At 39.0% G+C, this 20,524-nt stretch overlaps 1 protein-coding gene across 2 annotated transcripts in view; it reads right to left on the bottom strand.

Moving 5' to 3' along the window:
- SLAIN2 (SLAIN motif family member 2) overlaps positions 1-20,524 on the bottom strand; it is a 41,957-nt gene that overhangs the window by 19,318 nt on the left and 2,115 nt on the right. For both annotated transcript variants that reach the window (XM_068404078.1, XM_068404079.1), the window contains exons 2-5: positions 12,472-12,620; positions 3,675-3,839; positions 2,107-2,268; positions 503-862 (exon numbers count right to left, since the gene is read on the bottom strand). In XM_068404078.1, coding sequence (XP_068260179.1) covers positions 503-862; positions 2,107-2,268; positions 3,675-3,839; positions 12,472-12,620 — 836 coding nt within the window. The remainder of the gene's footprint in view (positions 1-502; positions 863-2,106; positions 2,269-3,674; positions 3,840-12,471; positions 12,621-20,524) is intronic.

Raw genomic sequence — 20,524 nt, 5'->3', positions numbered from 1 at the left:
TAAAAGTACTAATATTTTTAAGGCTGTGTTCATGCTCAAAGAGTTCAGAGTCCTGCACTGCCAGACGAAAGCACTCAGCTATCTCACAGGCTACAGGGATGCATAAATTGCCATGTTACTCTTATCTGACCACAGTTACTTACCCTACATTTTATTCTGCCATCTGCAAGGCCCAACCCTACTGGTGAATGATAGTTTCCCTTGGGCTCTGCTTTATTTTAGTGCATTTGCCTGCCAAAGATAGAACTCGGTCACCATGAAACTCAATTACACCCAGAGTGACTGGATAACATGTAAAATCAATATAAGCCTATGAAGTCATCTAACTGCAAGGGCTCCCCAGCAGAACTTGAGCTTTGCTTGCTCTGCTTTTTCTTCAACAACTCTGAGATTAAACCATGATGTTACACAGGCATATAGTTTTAGCACTGCACGCTGACCAAAATCCTTTACAGGAACTACATGACTACTTGTGTAATGAATTTGAGACAGAGCTTTTTACCTTCACTTTTGACATTACTAGTCTGCAAATCTGTAGGATGGCCTTGAAGCGAAAGACGAGGTTGCTGTAAACGGCTAATCATAGGTTGGGGCGACACTCTACTGTATTCTATGCTTCGAGCAGGTGATCGGGAGCGAGGTGAATTCCTTGGAGATTGTTTTGGTGAAGGCCAGGGAGAACTGCGAGGTGACGGTGAGAACCTGTTAACAGCAGGGTGCACTGTGTGATGTGTGCCATCTTCTTCATCTTCTAAACTCTGCGCGTCGAGCTCCTGATCGCTGAACGTGCCTCGCCTTGTAGAATTGCAAGAAGAACCAGAACTACGCCGAGAAGCACTTGCTGCATACTCTTGCCGGAGGCCTGGCAACAATGAGAACACTGTTTACTTCCTTCTAGCCCACAAATGGTTCAAACTAGAAAGAGTGCATACAAATATCTACCCAGTGCTCAAACTCAAATTTGGCTCACCTTAACTCCTTTTATTTGAGGCATTAAATTAATTCCAGATTAGTACCAAAAAAAGTTATCTACCAGCTGATAATGTCTTGAAATAAGTAGGTGAGCTCATTTCCTTTTCCTACTGCAGCAATCATCAGTACAGGTGTGTTGTGTACTTGTTCATCTCCTCTCCCAGGCTGGATACTAGCAACACAGGCTACACCTTAATTTTGATATCACGTAACATCCTGTAACAATTATAGCAGCCACAATGAAATGTCTCTTGCAATGTATTAGTCAATGTAACAAAAAAGATGTATGACAAGCTACCCTTAGAGAAACTAGGGTTGTTAGATGAGTGGTCTCCGAAATGGGGCGCAGGCACCCCATGGGGTACGCAAAACAATCCACTGGAGTGCGGGGAGAAAATTTTGTACTACTAATAAAATAATATTTTTAAAATAGCATTTAATTCATCTTTATCTCCTCCTTTTTAAAGTTCAATTTTTGCGTACATTTGTGTATTTTTGTTTACGTAATATATTGGTAGAGTAGTATATGTATATAATTTATAAAAAATATACACATATTGGGTGTTTGGGTTTTTTTTTCACTGATAGGGTACGCAATAAGTCTGGAGACCACCTAGTTAGACAACTGAAATTACTACCACTTTCTGCAGTCTCAGAGGGACAAAAAGACAAAGTCTCAACTAAACCTGCAATAAAAGAGAGACATCTACACAGGTGCTTCTGTTAACTATTCTTTGCCATATCAACTTTACATTTTTGTGATTTAAATAATGGTTTAAGCACTGATGTCAACAAGAGTGGATTACAGCAGGAAGGCATGTATCTCCTGAGAAGACTGGTGGCAGGCAGCAGTCTAGTCTAACAACCATCCTTTCAGCATATGCTATATGCTACAAATTTGTACTCCCTCTAGCATTTCTTTTGTCCACTGTTCCTAAAGAACGCTTCTGCACAGCAAGTTCTTTTCCTTACCCTGGAGTCAGAAGTCCTTAGCCAGCCTTTTCAGAACTATATTTGTACATCCATAGCAGAATCTACATCCCTTTTCCATTCCTGCTAAGCAAGTGCTACTGCAGTTACTCAATAAAAAACAATCAACTGCTCCACTTTGTTTTCAAGGCAGAAAATACTTACTTTCTTCCTGTATTCGTGCTAAGATCTGCACATCTGTAACATCATTTAGCTTGTAATTAGACCCAATAGAGTCTTCATCCATCTCTGATGCACTTAATTCACTGTCCAGAGAGGACTGTGGACTTAGTGGAGGATTTCTATCTGCTGAACTTTTAAGATGACCTACAGAAAGAAAATAAAGTAATACAAAATGTTAACGAAAAAAAAGGCAAAAAAGGCAATCTGTATTTCCTTTCCTAGTAAAAGGACCACCAATCTCAAAACACATTATGACTGAGACATTGAGTCTGACAGACCCTTTGAAACATTTGATTGCTAACCTAGCCTGAAAACATAATTTACACAAGCAGAGTTTAGTCATTACCTTTTAAAAATGAGCAACCTCATAAAAGCATTATAAGGTGGCAAAACAAATTAATGCCATATAATCTGGTCTACCTGTACCAAATTTCAACTGCTATGAAGTTTGCACAGCTCTTACAGAAAGGGCAACTGCGTACCTGTTCCATTTGTGCTTTCATTCTCGTCTCTGCACACTACTTTGTAAGGCATAAGTTTGACTCTATCTTTTTTGGCAATAAGGACGTGCTGATCCAATGAATATTGATTCAGTTTGTAATGCTTAAACTACAGTTTATCTGGAAATACTACCTGTTTGCTGCCTTCTGGCAGCCCATTGCCAGTTAAAATTTCATCTCTCTGTCCTGCAGGCAGATACAGCATTGTAGCCCACAACGCAGAGCAGAGCTACATAGATTAAAACGAAACCTGGGTAATGGCTCTGGTGAATACACCACAGTGCAGGCTTCTCTTTACAAGTCCACAGCAAACTACAGATAGCTGGATTGTCAATGCAATGTTTTTTCATCTTCCCTACAAGCTAATTTGAGTTAAAGTATACATAATGAGCAAACATTCTGACTTCAGAGTAGAGATATGTTCCAGGCAACAATTTTTCTGATGCAAAGAAAGTGTCTATGGTGCAGAATAAAGGCAGAAAACATTGCCAGAAGCTAGTATTTACATTGATGACTGCAAAGCCTCGTGGAATGCCTTTAATTAAAATACATGCTTCTTCCTCCGATTATATGGTTCACATCTCAGAGGTACTGAGGGATACATTGCATACCAAATGTTTCAGTTAAAAAGTAATAGGGTAGTTGCAAAGAGCTTACAACTACCAACACCTAACCTTTAAACAACTGCTTATGCAACTTACATCTCAGTCAATTACAGGGTCAATTCCAGAAGCCGCTTACCTATGTTTGGACTCCACAGAACTAACCCTACCTGTTTTGGTCTCACTGCTAATATGCATCAATGATTTTAGCCACATGGACATCCAGAGAACACATTTTAAATGCATTGCATGCCAGAAAGTCTGTAAAAAACGCCTTTCCTAAAAAGCTCAAATACTGCATGATACAAAGAACCTACAAAAGACTGATGAGTTTTTGGTGTCTTTCTTTCTGTAGTTCAATGCAAATGTAATCTATTTGAGCACATTTTTGAAATTAAGGAGGAAGAAGAAAGGGAGAGATCAGACACACACACACACACACACTCACCTGAGGTACCAGGAGGTATGAGCTGTTTCGCTAAAGCAGATTTCACTGGTGTTGAGGAGGGAGAGTTGAAACCACTGCTGTAGGGGCTACTAGTATTTGGACTATAGGAGGTCGCGTAACTGACCGCGCTGAAAGGGCTGCTGTACAAACTCTGTCTCTTGAGAGCTGTATGAAAGAGGAGGAAAGTGACAAATTATACTGAAGGAACCAATGAAAAATTAATAGAATACTATATGATACCTTCAATGTGATTTAATTACTATTGTTGTAGAAATTTTTACATAAATTGTTATAGAAGTTCTCATGAATTAAGCAGATAAAAGCCAATAGAGATGAAAAAGAATTAAGAACAGAATAATAAATATAAGTCTATCTGACAAACACAGGCGGGCTTTCACAATCCATGAATATTGTTCTCAAAGCTCCTTGTGTAATCCTGACCTATGACTGAACAAATCATCAATCAAAGCTTAATGAGTAGCTAAGCAGGAGTAGGCCTACAAGTATTACTTTCTGGTGCCTTTAGTAAAAAGGATGTACGGTTAACCTTTTCTTTACCTTAAAAGAAATATAAGATACTTAGAAATAAGTATTAACAGAAATAAAGTTCTAAATAGGCTTTAGGTATTTTAGGTTAATATTTAGGAGACATTGGCAGTGGAAACCAGACTCTGGTCAACCCAGATCAAGATGGGACGCTGATTACAGCAAGAACATTAAGGACGGGGTGTCAACCGGAGCCAGAGCAGAACCAGAACATAAAGATCAGCTAACCAATGGAAAAGAATGGACTTTTGTGGACTCTTGATGAAGGAAGAAAGAGGAATTGAAAATAGTTAGTGGATTTTTACCAGAAGCTCGTGAGAAGTTTGATGTAACTACTTATTAGTTTCTATATAAACTGATAGTGAATTTGAGTCAGGTACCATTCACTGCGGTGGTGGTTCAACTCTGAGTTGCTTCAATAAAGAATCAGCAAACCTAGAGACCCCGACTCTACCACTTTTCTTGATCACTATACAATTCAAGTAGAACATTTCAGTCACCGGGAAGTTTTTCAGCTGATTTCTTCATCTCCTAGATACAACCATAATGTGGAAGGAGGGGGAGAAGAGGGCAAGACAAGATAGCAACAAAAATTTTCCTTGTAGGAATCAGATCTAAGATCATTACAGCTGATCTCCTCAAGACATTCAATGTAGGCATTGGGAAGGAAGATGGAAGACAGTAGTAGCTAAGCTACGCTAACATACATCCTATGCACAATTACATACAAATCAGAGCACGCTATGAAGTCTAGTTCTCTACAATTCAGACTTGTCTAGATTACCAAATATTTCAACAGTAACCCCATGACTGGCACCACAGAACTAAGCAATACCACCTACAAAACTCCCCAAAGTATACGTTACAATGAAAAACCATTAAGTATGGCAAATGCTTCTGTTTATATTTCTGGGTACCATAAACGTATTGGGCACAATAGAGCAAACTGACTGTAGGATTATTCCCTTCTGTATCCCTCTTGTTCTAATGCTTTGGGATTTTTACATCCATGGGCTTCAACCCCATCTACAGTATAAAATCTAAAATTGGATACTTTCCTCTGCTATTTATTGGAAATATTTCAATGCTGAAGTATTTTCAGATCAATTTTAACCACTGGCGAACATTTTCAGTATGATACTGCAATTCTCCTCATGCCAGGTGCATGATTTCTATAGTTACTTAAATGACTTTTTTGTTCAAAAATTTACGTTTTAATACAACAGAAAATGGAACTTCAATGGCGGAAGTGGGAACCAAAGGAAATCTGGTCACTTTGGTAAAATCAGTTCCTTCATTGCTGAAAGTGTTTTATGCCAAACAGAACTGTATTTTAACAAGAACAAATTAAATTGCAAAACATTAAACTGGAAGCTAGAGATCCCAACTTTATGATATGTAAATCTAGATTAGATTAAAGTTGCAGCTCACCTAGCTGCTAGAAACTAGACTCTCGTGAAGGCATGACAGTATTAAAACTATGCATACATATTATAAACTGACAAGAACAGGCCTGGCAAATGTATAGCAATACACTGAAGCAGTTCTAAAAAAAAAAAAAAAAGGCAGAAATTAAGCTATTCAAAGAATATTGTGTGACGCTTCTGTTATTGAAAAAGGGCTTCAATTAGTGAAGTAATAATTAGGCTACTGGTAGTAGTGGACAAAAAAAAAGGAAAGGAATTGAACTCTAATTTGTTTACTAAAAATCCTTTTATTCAGTGTAAGATTTTTTCTTTTAGTTTTGACATTAGAAGAAGCCAGAAGAGACTACATTTGCATGAAATGCTGCTTTCAGCACCAAAGCCTGCTTCAGCTCCTCCTCCCACCCCACTTTGCTCTAGGTCACTACCTTCTGAGTTGTTCAGTACAAGCAATGGTGGGGCTGCACTATTACCCAGCCTACTAAAGTGGATTTAGGTTAAAAATATCTAGAGTATTTTAACTGATTGCATCAGTGAATTAGTTTTTAGTAGTGCCCCAACAAATATATCATCCAACCAAACAGATGGCAGAATGCAGCACAGAGGCAGAAGCAGCAGAAATTAAAGTTGACTTTGCAGCAGATTCCTTAAATTGCACCTTGTGTGAAGATCCCTTCTGGAGTCTAAACCAGTTACTATTACTAGTGTTTTAGTTAGAGTGAAAAGACAGTTACAGATAGAGGATGGAAAGTTTATATTCCAGCTTTCACTGCAAGTTTTAAAATCATATGCAGTGATTTCAGCAATTAGTAAATTTAATGAATTACAGTAAGTATTCTTCAGGTACCTCCAGTGTATTTTGAGAGTGTGAGAAGGGAAATCTCCATTTTATTACAAAGCTCGGTAAACAAAACCGGCAATTACAAGCCAGTTGTATTCTGGATGACTCTGATGAGACAACTCCTTTGATAGCAAGTTCTTCTGGCATTCACATAGGAACCCCAAAGCATCTATTCCAACTGAATCTTTGTTCTCATGCAAAAAAAATTTTCTTTTCATCTCTTGCCGAAAATGACAATAAAAAATCCCTAAAACATAAGTCTGCACAACAGTTCTTTATTTCATACTTATTACACAGACAAGTATTTTAAAACATTAACCACAAATTAGAAAACAGTTGTACTATTGTATAACCTTCAAAATAGGCTCTTTGTACATATCCATAATGATACAAACTATCTGATCACATACAAGATTTCTTTAGATGAAAGAAAGCAGACTTTTGTTACATAAAAAAAGTGTGCTCTGGTACATGATGACACTTTATTATACAGTACAGCAGTTTTCATCCCAGCTAATCTGAATTTCCTCAGCACTGTTTTTCCCCAGGAAAAAAAGCTGGATTCAAACCATTTTTCTGGCCTAGAATTCCTAAAGTTTTTCCAACAGGGATTTCTGTAACCTAGGAAGACATTACTATTTTTACAACAAGTAGAGATATGGTCTTTACTAGGAGCATCAGACAACATTAGTAAGACAGATAACTCACTTAACATCAAAATGATGCTTATTAGATGAAACATTAGCTTACAAAAGATTACACATTAGCTTTCAAAACACCAGAGGGGAGCGTTAATAATCAACATTTTTATTTTAATGTAAATTTTCTTTTATAACATTCAGAAACAGTATGCAGCATCTCATTTATTTTAGTCAACCTTTAGTTAAATTGGTCTTGAATCTCTCTTTTGCTCTAGAAAATAGGAATAGAAAAATTTGAGTGCAGAAAACTCATGCTTAGGTGGCTCAGAAGATCTACTGTGTGAATCAGGTGCAATTTTTCTAAGTGCTAGACCTGATATTTATTTATGTTACAATTAAGTGACAAATTTATTCTAGCAGTCCCTGTAGTAATTCAAAACAATCATTACTAAGTCTTATCACTGAGACCAAAGTTGGCTAAATAATGGTTGGTTTTGAACAAGCTCAATGCTCAACTGAAAAGACAAACTCACTCAACATGGAAAATACAACAGTTTTTAAACACACAGCCACGCAGCTCTCCTACCAGCTATACCGATCATGCATTTGATTTCCAATATTTAAATAAAAACACTGTCTCAGTAAAAACTGCAATATGAGTAAAGTTACTCTTTTCTAATTCTGTGTAACTATGTCTTAAAGCATCTTGTCCAGAAATTCTTCTGCCTAGTATTTCTCTGTTCCTGCAGTTGATTCTTGATGTGCTCTACCCCTTTGTGATTTTAGACCACCATGTGGTGGAAGCCATGGTTTCCAGACAACATGAAATGCATTCTTTCACTTTTTACCAGGAACTTGAGGCATGGGTAAGAGAGGTCTTTGCACCAGAATATACCTAAGGTCCCCTCTAGCCTGAACATGCTTCCAACACTGAGCAGGACTCACTCTGCAATTGTAAACCTGAACTAACTAGCGACAAGGTACTGTGCATCCTGTGTTCGCAGCGACTGCCCACAGTGGGATGGAGCTGAAAGCCGCTCTTCCTTCCTTTATTATCACGCAATGGAAAAGATTACTTTATAAGAAGGAAGAGGAAAATGTGGAATACAAGAGTGCATTTGAGACTGAGAAACAGCAAAAAGATGTTAGATTAGAAAGACATAACAACAGGAACTGACAAAGCGAAAATAGTCAAGGCAAAAGAAACATCAACAAGGATTCTGGAGAGAAAGTAACAGTAGTATGAAAAGCCTTATCCAGAGAGACTGGAACTGAAATTGATGAACTGAACCAGCAACTAGTAATACGTTAAGCGATGGGTGCATGAGGTACAAGTACTATGCAAAATACAAGTCACAAGATATTCCAGAAGTTGTGGGGAAACACACTGAAGGTTACAAGCAGCACTACTTGCCTTCTCCAGTAGAGCTTCCTGCTACCCTCTATCTGTAAGTAGGCAGGCTGCTCTAAAGGACAATTTTTTTTTCTTGTTACAAATTCATTTTTCCATGCAATTTGCTCCAACCAGCAGTATCAGTGCTCATCTCTTCTACTGCTAATATTTTCCCCTATTAGTACTATAGATGAACTGCTGTAGCAATTGCTAGGGGAAATCCCATGGGACAGGGTACTAGAAGGTAAGGGGGCCCAAGATAGTTGGTTAGCATTCAAGGACTGCTTCTTCCGAGCTCAAGATCAGAGCATCCCAGCAGGTCAAGGAAGGGTACCAGGAGACCTGCATGGTTAAACAGGGAACTGCTGGGCAAACTCAAGTGGAAGAAGAGGGTGTACAGATCATGGAAGGAGGGGCTGGCCACTTGGGAGGAATAGAAGTCTGTTGTCAGAGGATGTAGGGAGGCAACTAGGAAAGCTAAGGCCTCCTTGGAATTAAACCTTGCAAGAGAGGTCAAGGACAACAGAAAGGGCTTCTTCAAATACATTGCAGGCAAAGCCAAGACTAGAGGCAATGTAGGCCCACTGATGAATGAGGTGGGGGCCCTGGAGACAGAGGATAAAAAGAAGGCGGAGTTACTGAATGCCTTCTTTGCCTCTGTCTATACTGCTGGAGGCTGTCCTGAGGAGCCCCGGACCCCTGAGGCCCCTGAAGAAGTCACGATAGAGGAGGAATCTGTCTTGGTAGATGAGGGCTGGGTCAGGGACCAATTAAGCAATCTGGACGTCCATAAATCCATGGGCCCTGATGGGATGCACCCGCGGGTGCTGAGGGAGCTGGCAGAAGTCATTGCTAGGCCACTCTCCATCATCTTTGCTAAGTCGTGGGCAACGGGAGAGGTGCCTGAGGACTGGAGGAAAGCGAATGTCACTCCAGTCTTCAAAAAGGGCAAGAAGGAGGACCCGGGTAACTATAGACCAGTCAGCCTCACCTCCATCCCCGGAAAGGTGATGGAACAACTTGTTCTTGATGGTGTCTCTAGGCACATCAAGGATAGGGGGATCATTAGGGGCACTCAGCATGGATTCACCAAGGGGAAGTCATGCTCAACCAACTTGATAGCCTTTTATGAGGATGCAACCCGGTGGATAGATGATGGTAAAGCTGTGGATGTGGTCTATCTCGATTTCAGTAAAGCGTTTGACACGGTCTCCCACAGCATCCTCGCAGCTAAACTGGGGAAGTGTGGTCTGGATGATCGGGTAGTGAGGTGGATTGTGAACTGGCTGAAGGAAAGAAGCCAGAGAGTGGTGGTCAATGGGACAGAGTCCAGTTGGAGGCCTGTGTCTAGCGGAGTCCCTCAAGGGTCGGTACTGGGACCAGTACTATTCAATATATTCATTAATGACTTGGATGAGGGAATAGAGTGCACTGTCAGCAAGTTCGCTGATGACACAAAACTGGGAGGAGTGGCTGACACACCGGAAGGCTGCGCAGCCATTCAGAGGGACCTAGACAGGCTGGAGAGTTGGGCGGGGAGAAACTTAATGAAATATAACAAGGGCAAGTGTAGAGTCCTGCATCTGGGCAAGAATAACCTCATGTACCAGTACAAGTTGGGGGCAGACCTGTTGGAGACCAGCATAGGGGAAAGGGACCTGGGGGTCCTAGTGGACAGCAAGATGACCATGAGCCAGCAGTGTGCCCTTGTGGCCAAGAAGGCCAATGGCATCCTGGGGTGTATTAGAAGGGGTGTGGTCAGCAGGTCAAGAGAGGTTCTCCTCCCCCTCTACTCTGCCCTGGTGAGGCCGCATCTGGAATATTGTGTCCAGTTGTGGGCCCCTCAGTTCAAGAAGGACAGGGAACTGCTAGAGAGAGTCCAGCGCAGAGCCACGAAGATGATTAAGGGAGTGGAACATCTCCCTTATGAGGAGAGGCTGAGGGAGCTTGGTCTCTTTAGCTTGGAGAAGAGGAGACTGAGGGGTGACCTCATTAATGTTTATAAATATGTAAAGGGCAAGTGTCATGAGGATGGAGCCAGGCTCTTCTCAGTGACATCCCTTGACAGGACAAGGGGCAATGGGTGCAAGCTGGAACACAGGAGGTTCCACATAAATATGAGGAAGAACTTCTTTACGGTGAGGGTGACCGAACACTGGAACAGGCTGCCCAGAGAGGTTGTGGAGTCTCCTTCTCTGGAGACATTCAAAACCCGCCTGAACGCGTTCCTGTGTGAGATGGTCTAGGCAATCCTGCTCCGGCAGGGGGATTGGACTAGATGATCTTTTGAGGTCCCTTCCAATCCCTAACATTCTGTGATTCTTGCAAGTATCACTGCCAGAGGCAGATTCTCAGGTCTATGGAAAAAGAGAGGTAAAGTTGCCTAGACACATCATTTGAATGACCGAACTTTCAAGTTTGTCTGTTTCATAGGGAAGCTTCCTGCCACTCTGCTTCAACTATGACTCAATTTTTAAAGATACCCTAAGGGTAACAGAATTTGTGGTACTTCTGGAAGATTTCTACTCAGTTCTGAAAAGAAGTTAAACCACAAACAGAATTGCTCATGCTTAACCTAACTGCTATCCAGTCCTAAATACTCAGTAGTATTTGAATTCCCAAACTTGTATCATCATTCATAAATCCCTGTGATCTGGGTACTTTTCATTGTTTAGAATATCAGTGTTTACCTCTAGCAAGCTGTATATCATGTTAACTGTTCAGGAAAATTGTTAATAGACATTCATCAAGACAGCGTACACAAAGCACAAGAAATAGGGGAAGATCAAAGGTGACTCATACTGAAGGCAGTTTCACCACTATGCCCATAATTTTTATAAGAATAAGAAATGGGCTTTTCATGTGATCTACCAGCAATGTTTTCAAATCTTATTAAGAACTATTTTAGTACAAACGAGAATAAAGACTGAATTGCTCCAGAAAAGAATTCAAGGAGGGGAAAAACATTACAGCCAAATAAACTCAGCACAAATTTTGTGTATAACCATGTAAAGGAGCTGGTAGTCGGGAACACTCCCGGAACTGTGTGTTCACATATTCTTAGCCCAAGTCAAGCCATTCTGCCAATTCCTGAAGATAACAACTAAAAAAAAGATAATCATACATAGCGCAAGACTGCAAAAAGATGGAAATACAGGGAGAGAATAATTATTAATAGCAAGAAAGTAAGATATGTCTCGGCATAACTTTTTTAAAAAAATAAACACAGGCTTTAACAAATAAATTAAAATAAAGCAAGAAACCAGATGGACAGAAAATTCTAATCAGACCTTCAGTATTTTGCTGCTGGTTTGACATCAAAAATGCTGGGAATAAAAGGGTGGAGAATGTAGGATTTCATCCTCACAGGACCAAATGCTCAGTCCTTCTCCAGTTTTGAATATAACCAACTAATTTGTATCAAGGAAGAATCACAAACTCTGGATGTTTTAATCTGACTGTGATAAGATCTTAAGTTACCGGGGATGGGAGGAGAAGAAATCAATATGACCTCCCCAAAGTATTCAAGAACTTCAGCCTCCATTTCCTTAGATGAAATAAAATAGCTCATCTAGCAGAAAACTAAGTTCTGTGTTAACATACTGACAAGCACCTAAAAATTATGATAGTTTAATACAGGCTTCTATTTTAAATAAGACGAGAAAACCTCTAGTTTAAGGACATTGTTTCCTCCTGAAAACTTCTGACCAAACTGTAGCTACGCAGTAGTATAAAACTCTGAAATCATGACTCACGTCTAATACTTCCTTTCATTTTATTCATGCAGTCCAGAAAACGAGCAGAATTAATTACTGTTCGCAAACCATAATGAAAACTTTAGAAGAAACTGCTGGATCTCACCCTCTTCTCTCACAACTATCTATCAGCTAATTCTGACTCTGTTTCAGAATAAAAATGTACAACCCAGTGGTGTTAGTATGCAGGAACTCACCTGACATTGTCTGTTCCAGCCTGTGGATCAGTGACTTTTTAGCACATTCAATGTCAGGACTTGGGTAATCCAATACCTGCCTGCACCAAACTAACGGACTGACACATTTTTGCACTGGAGTCAGTTTCTTCTTTGGGGACGTATATAACCTGAAAAAGGATACAAAACCAAAAAAATCTATGAATACAGACAAAATGAGCATAAGATCAGGCATGTAACAAAATACCACATACTATGCTATTTCTGTTTTAAAACTATATCTACAGTACAATCCCAAAATATAAAGAAAGCACAAGTTTTACGTTTAAATTAACTATTTTGGATATAGTAATACTGATAACCTATGGCTACCGAAGGACTTTTGGCAAGAAGTGATGCCTACGTTGCTACACTGGGATATATCGACTGATATGCCAGGAAAAAAAAAAAAAAAAAGTCTTCACTTTTCAGACACATTAAGTATACGGACAATTTCACTACGTCACATAAATGTACAAATAGGGATTAATCTTTTCAGATTTAAGTGATGTTCACCTGAAAGGAGGAAATAAAGCACTATGTGATATGCAACTGTTGTTTTCCTAAACACAAAGATGCAGCAAGTGACAAGCATCTTAATAGCCAAGGAACAGTGCTAAAGTGCACAAAACACATCTACTATTTCAGCAGCCTTGAACAACAGACATTTTATTTTTGCTTGTAATTTGTATCCTAGCACCTGATCCTTTAGTTTTCCTTTGAACACAGAACAAAGCAACTATCTCTGTCCTAAGGGGTATACAGTCAAGCATTAAAAACAAGGAACGAGAGAGAATGCACATAGGAAAGTAGAGAGAAACAATGAGATCATATTGTTCTGCAGGACATGCTGAGGCCTTTGCCCATCAGCATCTCCATGCATTTATTTTAACATCAGCATTCCATGACTGAAGAAAGAAGTATTCCAGTTTAAAGGCTCTAGAAATTTAGCTTAAAATTTCTCCTCCCTCAACCAACAGATTAAAGGAAAAGTCATAACCAATCACACACTCAAAACAGGGATATTTAAGCCTTATCTTTAGACTAGAACAAAACTTGGAAATGTGCTTCAGCAAAAGACAACAGTGAACTGCAAGATCTACAGCTCGAACTAGAGCTTACACATATGCAGAAACGGTTAAATGAGTGTTTCTTCTAGGAGCAATGACAGACTTCATACTCCAAGTGAATACGGTTGTATGCCACACACTGTAACTTAGGAACATTTGACAGTCTGATTAGCCATCCTTCCATACAAAACAGACAGCAAAAGTGCTTGTTTCCTTTATGCCAATTACATCAGCAACACAGAAGTTATTTCCCACAGCTCTATTACAAGATTATTAGCTGATCCTTCCTCTGTAATTCTAGAACTTGAACTCAGTTTGTTTTATAAACAGCTTTAAAGGATTTTTTTTTTTTAATTACTACCCTTAAGGTCACTTCTTACAAAAGCTTCCCAAGAAGTATGCTTATAAAACCACCACAAATATCTCACCCAAAACACTGATCACTTTGTTCATAGCATGGTCTGAAACATTCTTCCCTCATTAACACTGAAATTAGAAAGCTATGTGGGCCAGTGCAGAAGAGGATTTTTATTAGCTACCAGGTTTTCAAAGAAAGATGAAGCTGTTTGTAGCAACGCAAATAGCCACTGCCACATACTATAGTCCATGTGGCTTACACTCTGGCCAGTATCATGCTGATCATTAAAATTGATTTTGTAGAAATCCTTACAATCTTCACAGGCACTCTGCCCACAATAAAAGCTAAGAGCCCATCACATATTTATAGCCCTGAAGATCCTTGGACAGCACAAGAATTACTCCATTTTTACAGTTCTACGTAAACAATTACACAAATTGCTGTACTTTCTGCAATGATCTGCATATAGTTAAAAGCAATGTTTAACATTTACTAGCTCTCTAACACTTCAGATTTACTATCTTTTTAGCATTTATTTGCCCGTACTCTTTTCTATCCTAAGGTATGTTTATACAATATGAAGAAGTGTCAATGGCAACAAAGCCCACTTTTGTGTTGTACAGGCCAGACTCACTCCTAGCTCTCTGGATAGCTGACATGCCTTGCTGTGTTTGAGAAGTTCCATGCACGTTTGAAGTGTTTACAGTAATACCCAGTATAACAGGCAAGAAATTAAAGTGCATGTCCTCTTCAAAAGACACACAAAAGGGGTATCTTCAACAAACCTACAAGACAACTCTAATCAAAATGGCACCTGTTTTGTTAAGCTCCAACACATTCTTTCCTGCAGTTTCCAATTGTTGCACTTGTTTCACAAGTAGTTTATTTACTGAAGCAATCTAGGCTCTCACAGCTCCCCCTTTTCCCTCTCCCTTTCTAATCAAACATATACTGCAGATTCTCCCACCTCTTTCCGGTCAACTGTTTTTCAGTTTAACAGCCTTTGTTTAACACCTTATGTTTCAAGAAGAGACAGAACTTTAGAATACACATATTTCATGCAACTCCGCTACCTCACGACAAACACATGTGCATCAATGCAGTAACACAATGGTTCTTTCAGGATAGTTTCTTGCACATCATGCAATTATGAAGTCTCACTATTACAAAGCAGTGATCTTAGTTTCCCATCTGACAAAGAACAGCCAATCTCAAGTTTTGAAACTGACTGAATTCTACTTGCTTTGTCTAATTCGGATCAAAAAAAATAAGACCAAAGGCAAGGCTAAGAATCAGAGCGATGCTTCTACTACTTCTTCCTCTCTTCCCAACAAAAGGAATGGAAAAAGAACAGTAAGGAGAACGTGAAGCATGTACAAATAACTTCATACGGCCAAGTGATCTTTGTCAAAATACTCTTTGACCCAAAAGATACAGGTCCTACTTAGCTGAAGAGTCTTCCAGAGAGATTCATCCCCATTTGTACCTGTTAATGCATTCTACAGCAATGCAACAGCACTGACTGGCAGAACAGCAACTTCAAGACTGAAGATTCAGTATGACTTCATACATCTTTAAACACTACTAAATCACTTTCTCGAAACAGGAAGTTGAAAACGATTGAGGAAGCTGACAGCTTACAGTTACCACCCGTACTACAAATGTTAACACACCACAAACCTACACTTCAATTTCTCCACAAGGGAGTAAAGACTCTAAATTCAGTGACACAAGGTCAAGTAAAAGAAAACAGTATATAAAAAGAAGCCCAGGAGCTTTGATCTATTTTGAAACAGCACTAAGCAGCTCAGACACTACGATTCTGCTGTACACAGTAGTAACATTCCCTTCCTCCAGCTGTCACTAGCCACCTATGCCACAGCAGCCCTATCTGAAGTTTAAAGCAGCCAGGGGCTCTACTGATTAGTTCCAGAAACACGCAGCAGAAAAAGGGCAGAGCTTTTGCAGAAAGACTCCTGTCACTACAAGCACATGACAACATCAGCCAAATGGGGCAAGCTGTAGCGTGTTGCACTGGGACACAGCTGAGTCAGAAAAGGCTTTGAAGAAAGAGGACACGACACTGAGGTAGGAATGGAATATCTGCATAGGGATTACCTCACCTGAGGAACACCTCCCAAGAGGCCAGTTGCCACAGGCGTGAAGCCAGAAGCTAAGATTCTAATCAGGAAGAAAGGAAGAGTCTTTCTGTATCAAAATCCTTCTACTGCTCAGTACAAGAGTGAGGGAAAAACATGCAGATGAATACGAAGTCACAGATCTGAATTAGAAAGAAGATGGCAAGTGGAAGGAACTTGAGTTAGAGCTCGTTTATTTTAGCTACATTAACTTTAAGCGAAAACTGCCAGGGACAATAGAGGCAATGAAAGAGAGTGGACAAAACATGTTGCAGACAAAAGCAGGATCGAGAAAGCAACCTGAAGAGAAGATGTAAAGAAAACATAGAAATCTAAGGGCAGATCAGCAAGAAATTCCTCTAAAACACAGTAGGGAAATTCCACAACAAAAAGCTACTAAAAAGAAATAAATCAGGAGACAACAATACTAGACAGTCTTGGAAATAAACAATTTAGAACACAACAGTGCCAATCTAAACTCTTTTAGATCCATCTAAAACTTTCAGAAGATCCTATCTGGACCAATTTAAATAAGTTAAAATTTAAGATGAATTTTGAATGAACAGCTACAGGTAAAGATCTGAAGAGAATCTCTGGTTGCAAAGAAAAATATGCAAAAACTAAGTGACATCCATGCACATATCTGGCCCACAGATTTCCTCTTTCCTTGTCCTCCGGCCCTGCAAAGTTCCTATCCTGCAGTTGTAACTGCCTGAGACACATTGCTCAGCCTGTAATTACCAATTTGTTGGTGTACTTAACTGAATGCTTCTAGTTCTGAGAGATGCATGAGTTAGAGCAAATCTCCAGGTCTCTCAAAATAAGGAGATAATACAAAAATGCTTTGACAATCTCATTAAACCTTCATATTAAAGCAGCATGTCTCAACTACATGATGAGATTTTCAAGTAGAACTGGGAGGATTCAGAGAGGTTGCAAAGTGCAGCTGGGAACACAACTACCTTCCTGTCAATTAAAGATAGTTAGCTGCGCTCTGGCTAGTTGCTGGAAATTATAGCCATTATTCATTTCCTCATCTCAAAAGAACATGTTGCTGTCTCAAAGGGGTGTTGTAGAATGGGAAAAGGGGCCTTCAAAAGCTTGGAGGACTCCTGGAACACCATCATGTGGCTTCCCCAGAACTGTCACACAAGCTCTGTACAACTGTCCACTGTTTGAGAAGCTTTTCAGAAGGAATTTGTTAGAGCGCATTTGCTCTAACATGGTATTGTTGATGCAGAGAAGTTGGTAAGTTCTGTGTCCTATTAAATGTGTTCCAAAATATAAGTCTGCTTAATTACTAGGCTTGAGAGCTCTACCAACACCCACAAAATGTAGAAATGTGAATCATGCCTAAACGAGACACGACTGTGAGGTAAATTTCAGGAATACCATTAAGACAATAAAAGAAATTTGTACCGAAGCTTTCATAACATCAAAATATCAAACATGTTTAAAAGCCATAAATCTCACACAAGGAGTTGAAATAGAAAAAAGTTATTCCTACAGTCCTCAAACATCTGTTTCACAACAAACAATATCTCAAAGATGTAAGTCAAATGGAATATTATTTAATGTTACAACAGCTGTTTCACTTGACAAACTGGTAACTTCTCTAATCCTTAGTTCTCTCACATGCTTCTTTTCAAATTATCTTCCTAGTTTGAGAAGCCATTATCTGAATTTGGTTAAAAAAAAACCTTAAAATCAGATTGACATTTAATCTGCCATAAAATGAAAAGCAGCATTTTCTCTTTTACTTAGGTCATAGGGTAGGAATTGATCAGAACCTGTCCAGTTTCCAAGAAGCCTAAACCACATTAGTACAACGCTGTTTTAGCAGCTGAAGAGGAAATGCTGCAATGTAATCTCAGTGCTGGGCATTCATTCAGGTGCAGCTCTATCCTAAAACACCCACTCTACACTTTACTAGCTCACTATGGCAAACTTTAGGGTTCTGAAACAAAGTTAGTGCTCAAAGGACATTATGCAATATGAGCTGAAAGACAATCATTACAGATGACAATCATGTTTTCATCCTCTGTATCTCAGAACAGCCACTTAGCCAACTAACTGGAATGGATGACTAGAACGGAAACGTAGACTATTAAAAATAGGTGCCAATTTAATAGAAATAGCTGCTGAATGAGAATGTGTATAATAATAAAATTACTTGCTTTTCATTTTAACTAAACAGGATACCAAACCAATATGAGGTCTTCAAAAACACTAAAAATATTACTCTGAACTATTAACTATTACACCAGTAATTTCACTTTAAACACACAGTAACTGCCTTTTGTTTGTACGTTTGTATGTTTTCCTCACATCTAAAAGAAAGCTCCTCAGAAAGTTTAGGTAAGTGACTGTATAACAAGCTACCGCAAAGCAAGTTACAGTGGATTCACAGCACATTAACTAATCTACAGTAATTGCCCACATGTGCACACTTATCCTGCAATAAACTCGGGACAACTCACTTTTTAAAAGAAGCAGAGCAAGCCACCTTGCATACTGTTACCAAGTTGACTCGAATGTGCTACACATCCACACCCAACCTCACCCAGCAAGTCAGGCAAGGAGCTGTATACCTTGTCCTGCCTCTCTGAAGATCTCTCCACTCTGGTCCCCCCTTCCTGCCCTTTTGTCTTTTTAATTAATTAGCTAAAAAAGATCTGTTCAGATTGAAATTTGAAAAAAAAATTAAATCTATTCCAGTCTGGTTCAAGAACAGCTAAACAGGAACACCCATAGAACAGATTACCAAAGGCACTGGTTACTTTTTGAGGAAGTAATTAGCAGGCCTAAAGCAAAGTCTCCATGGGACTAGGTACAGCTCAGTACTGTGTGCATGTGCATATGTGCCTATTTGCAACCTTCAGTACCCTATTAGGAAGAAAATTTCAGCATATTAAACAGGATTCAGAAGCATATGGTCAAGAACTCGATCTAAATTCACTGAGATATTTTTAGTAACTTACCATATGATTCGTAGATTGTCTCACATGTTAAACTGTTTAAAACTTAAAACATACCTGGATTTAACTAACCACAGTGAAGAAAAACAAACAAGCAAAAATATAAACAGTCCCAAAGTTCACTAATACTGTAATGTTGTTTTAGTAGCTAATGCTGCTACTAAAGCAGCAGTATCAAAGCTCTTTTCACTTGTTATTTAGGCTAGTTCTACCCTCTCCTTTCATTTTTCACTTTACACTTCTGTCCTGCGTAACTTATCTAAAAGCCTTTAAAGAATTAAAACTAAAAATTAGTTGATCAACTCCAAAATGTAGATTTAAAAAACAACACATCACATTCCAGTACCAATTTCAGTCACAGTATCAACTGTTCCATCTTAAATTCATAGCCAAACTTCACAGGCACTAATGTCATGTAAGCATTAAATGTAAAACAATGTGAAGAAAACTATTTCTTCTGCCATTACAAGGTGCAGACAATTTCATAACGGGGTATACGAATACATGGACTGAAAAAATGCCCGTACTACACAAAGCAGAGAGAACAACATAAAACTAGCACCCTTCATCATCTATTATCTCCCACAGCAAGTTTCTTCTGAAATCAAAAGTAAAGACAAATCTAAGCTTCTCTATGTAGACTATCGAAGCAGGCAAGATTAATCAATTTTTATGCACAAGCTGTGACTTAAATTTAGTTTGTTTCCACATGAGGTTTCCTCAGCTGCTAAGTGGTCTTTGATTTCTAGAGTGGTATACTCCCATAGTTTAACAGGATTTTGGGTTAAACAGTAGTGATCCAAATCCATTTGAACCTGAAAGAGTTCATACGAGGTTTAAATTTGAGTACATTCACCCGTTCAGTTGATTCAATTACTTTTTGAGTGACCTTGCATAACCAAGGCTTTAACAGTGGGATCTTTATGAAACTGTTTAAGATAAATCCACTTACATCATCTCTCCTATTTTCACAGGTTTGTTTCTTTTTGATTGCTCCACTAGCCCTCTGAAAATTCCCAACTTCATTTAGAGCAATAACCTTCATTCATCAAATGCACAGTCATCCTATCTTTGTAACAAAAAAATGGTTTTAAAGTATTTAGTTCCTCAACAGTTTAATTAAATGGTGCTCAGAAATTCCAGTTTTATTTCCATTTTTATAGAGCAATTTGGAAAAAAACACCATCAATCTAACCAAACCACATTTATCATTAAGTGCATATTAAACTATAGCATGAAAGAAAAAGTTTTTTTCATTACACAGCCATATTTCTTCATACGTACAACAATAAGCCAATTTTAACACCGTCTCTTTTCTAGGTATATGCTTTTGTGTCTCAGTCATTGTTCCACGTCTGAGATTGAAAATTGGTATTATAGTTGCATTTAAGTTTTGTTGTCTTTTGAGAACTAGAACTTGCATAGAAACACGACTGAAGCCACAATAACAGGCAGCGTAAGTAACGTGTCAAACACCTGACACCAGCAAGA

This window comes from Nyctibius grandis, chromosome 6 (genome assembly GCF_013368605.1).
Source record: "Nyctibius grandis isolate bNycGra1 chromosome 6, bNycGra1.pri, whole genome shotgun sequence".
NCBI classification, from domain to species: domain Eukaryota; kingdom Metazoa; phylum Chordata; class Aves; order Nyctibiiformes; family Nyctibiidae; genus Nyctibius; species Nyctibius grandis.
This window is presented reverse-complemented; position numbering and strand designations above follow the sequence as displayed.